Raw genomic sequence first — 14,296 nt, forward strand, 5'->3', positions numbered from 1 at the left:
TTTCATAGTGTTTTTAGGAAAATATGAATTATTATCCCTTTTTCCCCCTTGCTAATTGTCAGTCATTTATGTCTATATTCATGCTATAGTTTCTTTCTCTTTTCTAAAGAAAACATGCCATAGGAATTCCATTTCAGTCTTTAGAATTCTACAGCATTGACATAAACTGTAGAACCAGTTGGAGTTTAAAAAGATTTTTATTAAGAGCAAGATTTTCATACCAGATTTTGAATGCATTATGAAACTTATTAACCTGATGTGATTATTGCTGAGGTATTTCATTTAGAGAGTTTATTGCTTGCAATACAAACAAATCCTTTGTGTAAATAAAGGTATAAAGAGAAAAGTACTTGCTGTTCTAAAGCAACACTGAAAGGAAGATTAAACCATCCTTATTAAATCTTCTTAAATATGGGTTGGCTTAGAACAACATTCTTTAGTTGTATTAGATCACAGCATGGCTTTCTTCTGGCAGGAAAGTGTTTCTATTCTGAGGTTGAAGTGTATGCTCTACATCATTTCACTTTTTGGGCCTCTGTTTCCTTAACTGCAAAATAACTAAGCTGCCCTAGAATCTAGAATTCAGGAGGGTACATAAACGTGGTATCAGGAATCTTATGTATCTATTTTATGAATTTAAAATATTATTCTAAGAAGGAATCCATTGAGTTCACTTTTAAAGTGGTTTATGGCATACAAGAAGTAAGAGCCCCTGTCCTCCATTTCTCATGACAAATATTAAAACTCTTCCATCATCAGCAGGGCCTGTGAAAAAGAAACAACCAAGTGAACTCTATAAAAGCCTGTCTTCATCTCCATAAAGGTGCAGTAGTAGCAACATTTCCCCTATTGCTAGGCTGCCTGCCATTTTTTCTTTAATAGCATCTTATTAAATCTTTGCTTTCTTCTAAAAAACCGAAACTAAAAAGCAGAAGCAAACAACTCTTCCATCATATAAAATCAGAATTTGTACTCCACTGCAATTATTACTGACTTTATTAAATATTTCGTTGTCCATACCTCATTTTTCACTTCAATATAGGTTCAAAATCTGAACCTGACAATGTGTTCATAATCACTTAACTCATTTTAATAGCAGAATTTTTTAGCCTAAAATCACAGATTCTTATTACTGTAAGGATACAAAGCACTTGAAAACTTATCTTCTACTCATGCTTCCCACATAAAGATAAGCCAACCCCCCAGGCCTAATGTTATGATGTCGAGTTCATTTGAAATGATACTTGTGTGGAACAGCCTTCCTTAAAATAGCCATTGCTGTTCAGAAAAATGTGTGTGACTGTTCTTTTCATAGTGATTACTAAGGCTTTTACAATCCAAAAATTCATGTGTGCATAACTTCATGAATTAAACTTTCTTCCAATTCATAATTAGTGTTGTTTCATTAGGACCTGATGGAAAGAATTTTCCAAGGTCATATACTAAGTTAGGTAATGAGGCTGTAAAAGTTATCCTTCAACTACTTTTGATTCACATAGTCAAGTGGAACCTCACGCTAAAGAGTAAATGACAGGTGACACTGAGTAATCTTTCCCAGTTTCTTCAACCAACTATGAAGACTAATAAAGGCAGGAGTAAGCATGTTAGAGTGACTAAGAGAAGATAGAAGGAGAAAGTGAGTATTCACTTACCCACCAGCTGTATTTTACTCACCTATGACATACAGGACATAGGGTAGGTGCTGGAAATTTAGGAATGGATAGAAGAGATCTACATCTTGCTTTCATAGAACTAGTGATGGGAACAGGCCATAGCAAGAAAACGAATGCACATATAATACAATTTTAGAAAACAGAAGTGTTAAAATTTAGGTAGAAGGGCTGGAGCTGTGGCTCAAGTAGCAGAGCGCTTGTCTAGCAAGTGTAAAGACCTGATTTCAAATCCTAGTACCGTCAAAAAAAAAAAAAAAACCTGGTGGAGGTAAGACTGAAAAAAGAAAATTAAAGAAGGATAAGAGAAAATGCATGTTGGAGCGTGATTAGTTCAGACATGATGGACATAGAAGGCATTTCTGAGGTGGTGACATTTGCTTGTATGAGGAAAGCAATGGGAAGATCATGGAGGCAGGAGCTGTAAGTTGGGATAATGACAGGTCAGGTGAACTTTAGGAGGGCATGAACTTGAAGGGTTAGGAGAACAGCTGTTGAGCCTGTACAACGTAGAGTTGGAATTTGGATAAGACTTTGGACTTGGACTGCCTGGCCTCGACCCCAACTCCACACTGTAGGATTTTGAGCAAGTCAGCTCATCTCTCAAAGTGTCAGTTTCCTTATTAGAAAATGGGCTGATACCATCTACCTCAATGTGTAATTGTGTAGGAAAATGAAGCAATCTGTATAAAGTGTCTTTAACTTAGTGCCTGGAATCCAGCATGGACTTAATGTACTTAGTGATGAGTGGTATTAAACACCTGGCCATGGTCTAACCATGAGGGATGGAGTTCAGAGAATGCAAGCACTGATCTCAACAGGCATTTTGTAGAGGGATGCACAGGAGGTGCTTCGTGGCTCTGTGTTGATTTACGATGCCAGGGTCATCCTTACCTTTCTTTGTTTTCCAGTTGGGTCAAGACTATAGAGATGTACTTGTGGTTTTGGGAAGTATGGTTCAATCTTGGATCACCTATATCAGTAGGGCTTCCCAGGAAACCAGACAGATTTTACAGAAAATCATAATGTTTTGGTGAAAGGTACAGTGTGTGATTTCAATTGAGAAACACTCAAATGTTCACTCTTCCATATTGGTGTAACTAATTGGACTGTATATCCTGTGCTCACATAAACTCTGCCCTCTTTACTGTGGCTTCTCTGAGCCTAACATAGAACCTGACTTATGATAAATATTTGTTGGATAAATCAAGAAAACTCAAGAACTATTTCAGTTTCTGTGTCTAAGGGGGAGCTCTCTTGTCTGGGGTAAAAATATCTAGATCTTCTCTAGTATAAGTCAGACCCAATATCTAGCAAATGTGGTTAGTGTGAAATTTAGCCCCCAAATTCTATCTGAATAAAATTACTCAACTGAGGATGCAGGGCTATCTCCAATATTTGATGGCTAAAAATTTTGTGTTTTAAATCTACTAAAATTAAGGCTACTTAATTTTATGGTGTTAGACAAAATGTTCATTTCTACATTTTTCCTTTTTGTTCTCCAAGTATAAGACCCAGACTCTCCTGAAAAGATAAGAAAAAGATTAAGTTTAGTCATACCATGGGAATTCCTACATTCATTTAGTAGTTAAATGTATTTAAACTTGACCCTTTACAAAAAATATTTGAGGCAATTCCTTCCAGTTTTCCTAAAAGAAGTATGTGACAATCTAAACCTGGAATTTGGAAGAGTTTTTTTTTTTTATCTACCTACATAGCACTAGAGCTTATAGAAATATTTCAATGATTCAACTTAAGCTTTAAAAAGTCACATTAAATTCCTCAGAAATGAATGGGCAATCCAAAGTTAATAATAGTAGTAAAAGACTTTTGTAGAAAAATCATAACCATAGCCACAAATAGTCAAACTGCCAATAACTTAAAGAGATTGAGATTTTTACCCCACTTGCAAACTAGCAAGTTAGTCTGATGCAATTTCATAGATGTTAGTAAAAGACACAAGACTCCTTGGTTAGATACAAAGGGTAGGTTATTATTCACAGCGATAACAATAGCCAGAATAACAGTATTTGAGGTCCATCTTCAAGCCCTCATACCCACAGGTCAACATGAAGAGGGCTAGAAAATATCTGCGTGTATATTAGGTTGTGTAAGAGGACAACCCCAAGCCTAGAGGACCCAAATCTTTTATAACAGATTCCTTCCCTAGAAGTAAATGCTACCTTTACTAGACAGTGCACAAACCTCTTCTTTTCCCCAGAGGGAAACACTATATCTTGTATAACAAGCACCTTCAGAAAGTCGGTCTGGAGTCTTTGGTCACAAGACATGCACAAATGCCAACGATCCGTGGAAAATTGTCTCCCATCCCCAATATCCTACAACTCAGGTATCCTCTTTTCTGTTTTAAACAAGGGAGTAGAATTTTATTTTTTTTAAGCTCAAATATAATAGAGCATTGCTTTTTCTGGTTTTTTTTTTTTTTTTTCATCTTATGGAGTTGAACCTTCCTTTTGGAGGATGGGTATCAGCAAGAAGTGTGAGTGTCACCTGCCATAGCCTTCAAATTTAGATTTCATGTTCAAATAACTCTGGCTCTTCAAAAAAAAAATTGTTCTTGTGATGTTTTCACAGCTAAAAATTTTGACAAATCCAGGGACATGGAAGAGCAGGTTTTAATTTGGAAGTTTACTTAGAGCCTTCACTCCAAGACATACTGGGCTTAAGACAAAGAGGAAGCCTACCAAATGTTTCAGAAGAGGTTTGATATTTTTCATGTTTCCTCCTAGGTTCTAGGCGCCTAACAGAACCATCACATCAAAGGCTTTTTTAGTGCTCAACTTCCATTTCCACCATTTTATGGGATAATTATACACTTCTAGGAAAATAATTTATTGCATAAATTATTATTTTTAAGCAGGAGAATCTTATCAAATGTAGGCATTCTAGAATAATAGTGACATAATGAATTTGTGTTATACTTTTAAGTACTTCTAAGATCTTTATAGTACTTTTCTTTTTGAAATCTTATGTTTGAACTACCAACAAAATTCATACAATCACTGCTTCTTTTTCCCAATTAACTACACTAAATGTTATTTTGATTGTTTGAAGTGGTGAATTATTTGGTCCTCTGGTACTAGTCATTAAAACAAAGCAAAGTATATAAAAATAGGATTTTGTTACACTAGACTAATTTTGCATCCATCACAGAGGAAAGACTTAAAGAAACAGGTTCATTTAGTTAGTGAAAACCTTTTGCCCTTTGGAATCAGAGGATGCAGTAGCAGTACCTAGCACGACAAAAGATTTGAACACTGCCTTAGCTAAATTCATAGAGAAATGGGCACCACCAATTTCATCACTACCAGCAACTGCTCACATAAGACATCAGTGTTTTAACTTTCCCTCTGTCCTACCATTATCATTCCCTGTCTTTGAAAATTATAAATATTGGACAGAGTAGACATTAGAGAAACATTCAGGTTTTAACATCTTAATAAACACAAGCATTCACTTGTTAGCTAATTGTTTTCTAGAACACATTAACAATTGCTTCAAGAGACATTTACAACATTAAAAACCATAGTACTGCTAGGCACTGGTGGCTCATGTCTATAATCTTAGCTACTTAGGAGGCTGAGATTAGGAGGATCGTGATTGGAGGCCAGCCCAAGCAAATAGTTTGAGAGATCCATCACCAAAAAATAATCACACCAAAATGGACTGGATGTGTGGCTCAAGCAATAGAGTGCCTGTTTTGCAAGTACAAAGTCCTGAGTTAAAAGCCCAGTCACACAGTCACACAGTCACACACACACACACATACACACACACACACACACACACACACACACACAAGCATAATACTTTCTTAATTGAAGCATCATTAATGAAAAAAGTACAATGAAAATTTTACATCTAAAGCCATGTCATTCAAGTTATAGCTCAAATGACAGAAAATGAATTTCTTGTCTCTCTTTCCATATTTGTTTTACATAACTCTAATTCAGTGTTCTGCAAATTGGGGCATGCACATGTACTCTGGAAGGCTCGCTTTCCAAAGAGTACTCCTTCAATGATACTTCAAAGGAAACCAATTTCTAGAGCTTCAGGTTAAAAAAAAATGTTTCTTAAGGTCTTTTTCTTGCCATTTCCCTGGTTATAATCATTCTCCCATTTCAGAGAAAGCTCACGTATTTCCCATCAGAAATCTTATGATACCTATGACAAGGTTTTTTCCTTTTTGGTGGTAGTGGAATTTGAACTCAGGGCCTCATGCTTGCTAGGCAGGTGCTCTACCACTTGAGTCACTCCACCAGCCCTGTATGACAAATTGTAAAAACCTAAGAACACTAATCAAAAAGATACCCAGAAATATTAATATAAGTGTTTTGGCTCAAATGTCTAAATAATTGTTCTTTCATTAGTCAAGGTATTTCCAATGGTTTGTTGTCAACAAAAAATAAAGGATGACCTAACCAAGTTATCAGCTGATACATTGTTAATCCAAAGACTGAAGTGAAATCCCTTCAACCCCACATCTACTTTTATTTATTCTTGAAAGCAATAAATGTCATCCATTTAAAGAGTAGAAAAGTGACCTTTTACTCTAGAAATCAGTGGCATTCACTCACAAATTCATAATAAAGAAAAACTCCCATCCATCTTAAGAGAAGTATTTGAGTTAAATTCTCACTTTTTTATATTTAACAATTACTTCTAAAATGTGTAAGGTATTTCTGTAATTTTGATTAATTCTATATTAATGGTGGGGTTAATAAACTTGTAAAAAATTTAGAGTAAATAAAACTAAAGCCAAAATTTCAATTTAAAGTCACATTTCTTTTTTCAGAGAAGTATGATAGAGTGATCAATAAAATAACCATTTTACTTTAAATGTTAGTGTTTAAATATGATAGAAATTGCATCCTTTGCTATTCTTTAAATTAATGGTGAAAAATGTTACATGTTAGCTGGCCAGTGAAAAAATATTTAGTTTTTCAAACTACTTTAAAAGTCTATATAAATAAGAAAGGTTGAAGTCCACTGACATCATTCTTTTCTATTCTCTTTTGGTACACAAATCACAAAAGCATTCTGTTTTTGACTTTGGTTTTTTTTTTTTTTTTAAAGGATATCCCACTTTTAATTTTCCCTGAAATACTTTTTTGAAAAATCATTTCACTCACTTTTGATTAGAAATTATTAGGGCAGAAAGATTGGGGAACATTGTTGCTATATTTCATTGCCTTTCTTAGTCTGCAATCTAAGTAATTCAAAATAATACTCGTAATTAGAGTGTTTCCTTTACAAAAGGCCACGAGAGGCACAACTTAAGGAGACCTAGAAAAGTGAAGATACAAAAAAGAAAGGAAAGCTATCATGTCAGTGCTGATGTTGGAGTTGGTGGCATATGGTGAGGTCTGTTTTTTAAAGAGCATAGTTTTTTCCACTTAGGGAACTTATTAGGCCAGAATTCAAACATCTGGTTGGAAGGAATGGCCTCTTCCTGCTCAAATTCACATTTTCAGCACCCCTATGCAGCAGGAGAGGCAGGTGTGCTGATTGCTGCTTGCAAAAGGCAATAAAACCCATAGGATTTGGCTTCATTCCTACCAGCATAGGGTATGGTTTCCTTGGCAAATCGAATTGTTGAAAACTCTGTAGCCTGAGTGTAGTACTCCTTCCAGAGTTGCTAGGAGTTCTCTGGCAAGAGTTTCAAGACCTTGATGAGTCTTTCAAACTTGGGGCTAGCATGCCAGGTGGTTCAGAAAGAACTCAGGCCAAATGGAAAGTGTGCCTGGAGATCTGCAGGATTTAAATCTGAAAGCATAGGGGGTTAAATGACAGTTTCTGCAGCAAAAACTAGGGCAGTGGCCAGAAATAAGTCAGAGGCAGAATATACACAGGGTGTCTTAAATGTGGTAGGACTGTTATTTCTATCGAAATATTTATCCATGTGTCCTCCACTGAGCACAGAGAGACGTTGATATATTTGTCCTTTGTGGTCTTTTTATGACACTCTGTGTAGCCATAAGCACTTGGACTGCAGATTTCATCTGGACCAGGCAAGTTCTGATGGGCAGCCCTTGATAACTTAATTTTTTATGAAATATGAGTTCCATAGCTGTGGACAATGACTACTCCCCATGAGTCTAAATCTTCAAGTCTAAAATTTCCTCAGTCATGGCAGCATAGAGCCATCCTTAGTGATGTGCACAGTTACACTTACAGGGGTACAAACTGCTGAGGTGGTCCTAGGATGAAGAGGTTGAAAATGGAGCAGTAGGAGTCTAGAAGAATTGCTTCAGGACTGTGTGCACTGAGTAAGAGTTCGCTGTACTTCTGTCATGAGATTCCGTGGACTGCTCAGTGAGTGGGATGTTGGCCTATCATCAGGGTAGGAAATAAAGGGGAAATAAAGGAAGAACCACCACTTCTTCCTTGTGGCAGAAATGGAGTCCTCCCTTGGGGCAACAGCCTGATTTTCCCTGGGGAGTAACTGAACCATTTCATTGGGTAAAAAAAAAATCAGTGGTTTCTTTCTTTTTTTTTTTTTTTGTGGGAGGAGGACTAGAGTCTCACTATAGCTTGTCTGGCCTTGAACTCAACATACTCTGCCTTCGGTCTCCTGAGTGCTGAGATTACTGCTGTGTACACCACCACGCCTGGCAAAATTAGTGTCTTTAAGAACACTTCCACTTGTCATTGCAAACCTCACCGTATTAAATCCCTTGTGGTGGCCCAGGCCTCTGTGCTCTTCTGTGAACTGAAACTGAGCTTTTTTTACACCGTCTGCTTTGGGACACTGCATCATTGCACAGAAGACTAAAGCCGCTCACAGTCAGCACTGGCATGTTCCAAGTGTGGCACGGAAAGACTTTCTTGCCATAAATGCTGCATTCAGATTTTTATTTTGTTTTCTCTGGATCTGAAAAATTTGGAATTTTATAGTTTGATTTTTTTTTTTTGGTGATACAGGGGTTTGAACTAGGGCCCTGGTGCTTGCTAAGCAGGTACTCTACCACCTAAGCCAGCCCAAGCCCAATTTTATAGTTCTAAAATCAGTATTAAAATAATATTATTTTTGCTTTTAATTTGATAGGTTCCATATCAGGATGGATATGGAGCTATAATATTCAGTTTGTCAATATTCTATCAACCAAGTTATCAATTCTTGAATTCTTCCCACTACATCAAAAAAAAAGAAGTAGAAGTTTTCAGCAGTAATAAATTTTTTTTTGGAGATGTCAGGTGTGGGGCTTGCCTGGCAAGTTCTCACTAGAACACAGACCGAGAGAAGTTTATTTTTCATTCTTCAGTTCATTACTGGAGCTAGAGAAATTGCCTCAGGACTTGACTCAGCTGCTGCATTGAATGTGGGCCTAGGACAGACTTTCAGTGTAATCTTGAGTTTTTCTCTGCAAGATCTGGCAGTTCAGACTGAGCACATATAACAAGTGCTTTGTCTAACTGTCCTGTTTTCTCGTTGGTGACATCCATCACTTTCTACAACAGCAGAGTCTGCTCGTTCTCATCTGAGGGCAATGTGGTTCTTTTTTGGGTTTTTGTTGCTGTTGTTGTTTTGGTTTGGGTTTTGTTTTGAGACATGATCTTGCTATGTAGTCCAGGCTGTCTTTGAATTCATGATTCTCCTGTTTCCACATCCCTAATGCAAGGACTACAGGTGTGAACTACCATGCCTGGTTGCCAATGAGGGGCACAGACAGGTCCATGACATAGATTACTTAGTGTAAACAATTGTACTTATGTAATTTTATGTCTTATATAAAATTGTATTGTACTTATGTATTTGCCCAAGAAAAAATACAAGAGCAAAGGAAGCATTACAAAGGCTTCCTGTGAACTTTGCAGATGTCATTGTACTAAGAGCTGCGACCTCAATTTGCAAACTTTAAAACACTAAACTAAACACTAAACTGATTTAATTAAGAGTAAATGATCCCACCAAGACTATAATCTTCAAGAACCTAGTGAAAGTCTTTTGGGGTGGAGAAGGGTGGAGGAAGAGAGGTGAGGTAAGAGAGTGGAAGATAGGGGATGCCTCATTAAGACTGGGCATGCATGGTTGCTCACATCCATAATCCCAGCTACTTGGGAGGTGGAGATCAGGAGGATCACAGTTTAAGGACTGCCCTGGAAAAAATTAGAGAGACCCCCATCTCAGTAAATAAACTGGGCATGGTGGCCTTGTAGCCATCTTAGCTACAAGGGAGGCATAGGTAGGAGGATTGCAGTCTGAGGCCAGCCCTGGGTAAAAACGCAAGACTCCTGAAAAATAACTAAAGCTAAAAAGGGCTGGCAGAGTGGTTCAACTGGTAGAATGCCTGCCCAACAAGCACGAGGCCTTGAGTCTAAACCCTATTATCGTCAAAATAATAAAAACAATATGAATAAAATAAAATAAAATTTCTCATTAATTAGAATAATGATTATGTTGCTTATGTGACAGTTATCATCTGTGTTGTCAAGGTAACCCAGTACAGATTCACTTGGAGAAGATAATCAAGAAAAAATAGATTTTCCAGTCCTCTTCTACAATTCTATTTATTTTTTTCTTTCTTTGAAACAACACATTTTTCTACAAGCAGATGTTTTCTCTGCAGAGCATGATCTTGGCATGAGAGGCAAATTGTTCAGTTAGAGACACTGCTGACTGCTCAGATCTGGCACAGACAGCCCAAAAGGTTGCTGCTGGCAGGGCTCCTCCCTGGCTTCTGGCTGCTTCTTCTCGGCTGGGATTATGTGGTTGGTTGCTTCACAAGCACTGCCTTTCCAACACATAGTGCATTAGGCTGGAGGGTGCCAGGACTGGGGCAGCTCCCAAGTCCTTCTTTCTGCAGAGTCAAATCTGCTTACATTCACATATCCTTATGAATTAACAAGTATTTATTGGGTCACTACCAAGAGACCATAGTGATCAGAGACTGCCAGGGTTCAATGCCACCTCTCTTACTTAGGAGCTTTGTGATCTTTGCAAGTTATTAACTCCCCAGAATTTCAATCTCTTCAACAAAAGGGGAGTAGAAGAGTTCCTGCTTTGTAGGGGCTGGTGATGATCAATGAGGAAATGTAGAAACATTTGTAGAGTCAGTCAGCAGTAGGAACTCATCGATATTTTATTAGGCAAACTGGGTTTGTGAGTCTGTGAACAGAAGTTAATTTGCGGTCTCCTGTCCTTTCCAATCCCATCAAGCAAACACCATAATGTTCCCTGTCACTCTCAGATAATAAAAAGTTCTCTGATCAATTTTGGTGCCAGGAAGACTTTCCTTCCAGAAACTCAAATGTCTAGTCTGGTATAAAAATCAAATCTGGGAGCTCTATTTAATTTAGGATTGCTCTCTGCCCAATTTCCCCCAGGCCAGGAGGACCAAGTGGGAGAAAGGAGAATAGCAGGTGTCCTCTTTCCATCTGCTTTGTTTCCTGTCCTCTAGTTAGCTATGACTTCAGACTTTCTTCAAGGTCAAGGGGAAAGGAGAGTATTAGAAAATGCACCATCCTGTAGCAGTTACATCCGGAATCTGGCCCTGAGGCTCCTGTACTGGGCAGATGTCCAAAGCTGGCTCTCCCTTTGCACTTCAGAGGACTGTGTCCAATACCCACACTGCAGTCATGGGGGCCATTGTCACACTCTCTGTGTTTCTCCTGTGGCCTCGCTCCCTTGGCTGGAGGACAGGAGAAGGCAGTGGGAAATAGCCCTGGCCTCCAACCAGAAGTGCAGGCAGGACTAGAACAGAGAGAGCTCAGTGAGCCAGCCCTCAGTTTCACTGATGTTCACTAATCTGCTGTCACTGTCTCTCTTCCCTTTCCTTTAGTGCCCTGGCTGCTACTCAGCGAGATCTTTCCCGGGGGGATCAGAGGACGAGCCATGGCTGTGACTTCCAGCATGAACTGGGGCGTCAATCTGCTCATCTCGCTGACATTTCTGACAGTCACTGGTAAGAACCCTGTGTGCCTTTAACACCCTTTGTCTTCTTAGGACAAATGTCAGGGAAGCAAACCCTATAAAAGAACACTGTCATATGGAAATTTTCACACACTCAGAAGGAGAGAAGATAGGAATGAACCTGATACTCACTACCCAATCTAAGTAATTCTCAATCTTAATTCATTTATAACCCTACCTGCAATTCCTCCTACCAAGTTATTTGGGGGCATAGCCCATACATGATGTCATTTTGTCTGTAAAATTTTGGCATTGGTGTCAGGAGGATCCTCAGGTCTGGGGTTTCCCACTTTGCCATATTAGATTCCTTGGGTGATCCTTACTTACCCAGACCCACTGTTTACCTTTTCTTATTCCTTCGAAATTTTTATCTGGAGTACTAATACAAATAGAAATGTCTTCCTATTAGTGATTTAGCTATCCTGAATTGTGAATCATCTAAGATGTCTTCCTATTAGTGATTTAGCTATCCTGAATTGTGAATCATCTAAGAAAGGCAAGATAAACATACTCCAAAATTACCAATGAGTTTGTCATGTGACATGACTGTAATAAAAAAATTCATAAGAGAAAATTCTATGAAACAAATTACCTGTTTTCTTCATTTTGTGCATATATGTATGTGTATATATATGTGCATGTGTGTGTTTGTAAGTAAATTTTTAAAGGTAGATGTTTGGACTGGAGGAGTGACTTAAATGGTAGAGCCTCTGTCTATCAAGCATAAGGTCCTGAGTTCAAACCCCAATGCTGCCAAAAGAAAAAAAAATGGATGTTTACTCAAAAATGTGCATATATCTGTATATATGCACACATATACATATATATATATACACACACACATACACATTCACTTATATATTTAGTATATCATTTTTGGAATTAACTTTTAGAGTTCCTAATTAAGCATGGTTTAGATTTTTACATAAATTTTTGAAATTCTTATGTCCTCCACTTTTAGAAATAGCCTAAGATTGAACTGGGGGTGGTGCCACATGCCTGTAATCCCAGCACTTGGAAGGCTGAGGCAGAAGGATTGTGACTTCTAGGCCAGTTTAGGCTACCTACTACTAAAACCCTGACTCAAAGATAAATTAAAATAAAATAAAAATGTAAAGGCATTTTTATGGGTGTGAAAGTACATCTTTGTAATTCCAGCACTTGGGAGGCAGAGGTAAGAGGATGGAGAGTTCAAGGCCAGTCTGGGCTACATAGTTAGACACTATCTTAACAAAAAATTTAAGATTGAAGGAAACAATGAAATGACTACTTCTACTACATGCACAAACATGTGCCCTTCACACACACACACACCCCTTTCATCTTCTATTTGATATAGGAAAAGAACAGTATAAAAGGAAGAAGGGAAATGATGAGCAAAGAAAAAAAGTGACAAATCTTTAGGAAGTCTACCTAATATACTGAACTAATTAATGAGGATTCAGAAGTCCTCCTGGATGGACTTTTAGAACAAATGTCAGGAAAACAAATCCAGTTTTTTAGATGACATTTAATTACAGTGCTTGAAGATCTGGACTTATTTTAAGAAACAATTTTCCAAGTATAGGTTAAAGAGACCTGAAGGATATGAGGTTTTCTTGGCAACAAACCTTTGGACCCTGACATTTTTTTTTTTTTGGTGGGACTGAGTTTGAACTCAGGGCTTTGTGCTTACAAATCAGGCACTCTACCACTTGAACCACACCCCCAGTCTTGAGAACTATTTGCCTGGCTGGCTTCGATTTTCCCAATGTCTGCCTCCCAAGTTACAGGATTACAGGCATGAACCACTACCTCTCAGTTGGATACTGACATTTTATTGAAATGTCATCTGAATCAAGAAGACTGTTCCAGACAGGCAAACATTCTCGTAGTGGGCATGCCACAGCTGTGGTGCTGTGTTCAGATGTGAGTAAAATATTCTAAGAAAGCAGTTTAAAAGTCACAGCGTGTCCACCAAAGGAGGGTGAGCTGGACAGCAAGCACATGCTCGGTGAGGAATAGTTGGGAGAATTGAGATGTTTGGCTTGACCAGAGGATTCTTGGGGAAAGGATGGAGGTAACAAATATTTGAGTGGCTCTCATGAAGAAGGGGTAAGAAGAGCAGATTCAATGTGTGTTATGCAGAGGATGAAGCAGAATTCTAAAAGGCAGGTTTGAGCTCTAAGTAAGGAAGAACATTTTAATAGAGCAAGCTGCCTGAGTTGGCAGCAAGAGGCTTTGTGAAGTGGTAAGCTATCTCTCTGTTACTGAAAGTTCTTAAACACAACTGGGGACAAGTTTGAAGAGACAACCTTTTGGGGTTTACCAATTCCTATATTGAGATTTTGTGCTCTGGTGAGGGAAGGCCAATTTTACAAGCACTTTATTAAGCAATCAGCTGAGCAAAACTCTATACCAGCAGCCAGACAAGCAGAGAGAAAACATTAATTAAAATTGCTGAAATAACTCAGAGCTCTTCCTTCTTCCTGCTCCTCACCACCTCAGCCCAATTCACTGACAAGTGGTTACTATGCTTAGATCCTTCCACACGGCAGTTATAAAAATGGCCCCAGGATGCAACCGCTCAGCCAGTATTCCTGCTTGACCAACTGTGATTTGTGGCTTGCAGCTGTTAGGGCTATTTGCAAATCTTGTCCACAGTTGGTCTGAGCCTATGTGCAAGAAGAGTCTGCTACTTCCCCACTAATCC

General features: G+C 38.3%; 1 protein-coding gene across 1 annotated transcript in view; it reads left to right on the top strand.

Moving 5' to 3' along the window:
• Slc2a12 (solute carrier family 2 member 12) overlaps positions 1 to 14,296 on the top strand; it is a 50,797-nt gene that overhangs the window by 23,000 nt on the left and 13,501 nt on the right. The window contains exon 3 of the mRNA XM_020181844.2: positions 11,474 to 11,596. Coding sequence (XP_020037433.1) covers positions 11,474 to 11,596 — 123 coding nt within the window. The remainder of the gene's footprint in view (positions 1 to 11,473; positions 11,597 to 14,296) is intronic.

This window comes from Castor canadensis, chromosome 1 (genome assembly GCF_047511655.1).
Source record: "Castor canadensis chromosome 1, mCasCan1.hap1v2, whole genome shotgun sequence".
In the NCBI taxonomy this organism is placed as follows: domain Eukaryota; kingdom Metazoa; phylum Chordata; class Mammalia; order Rodentia; family Castoridae; genus Castor; species Castor canadensis.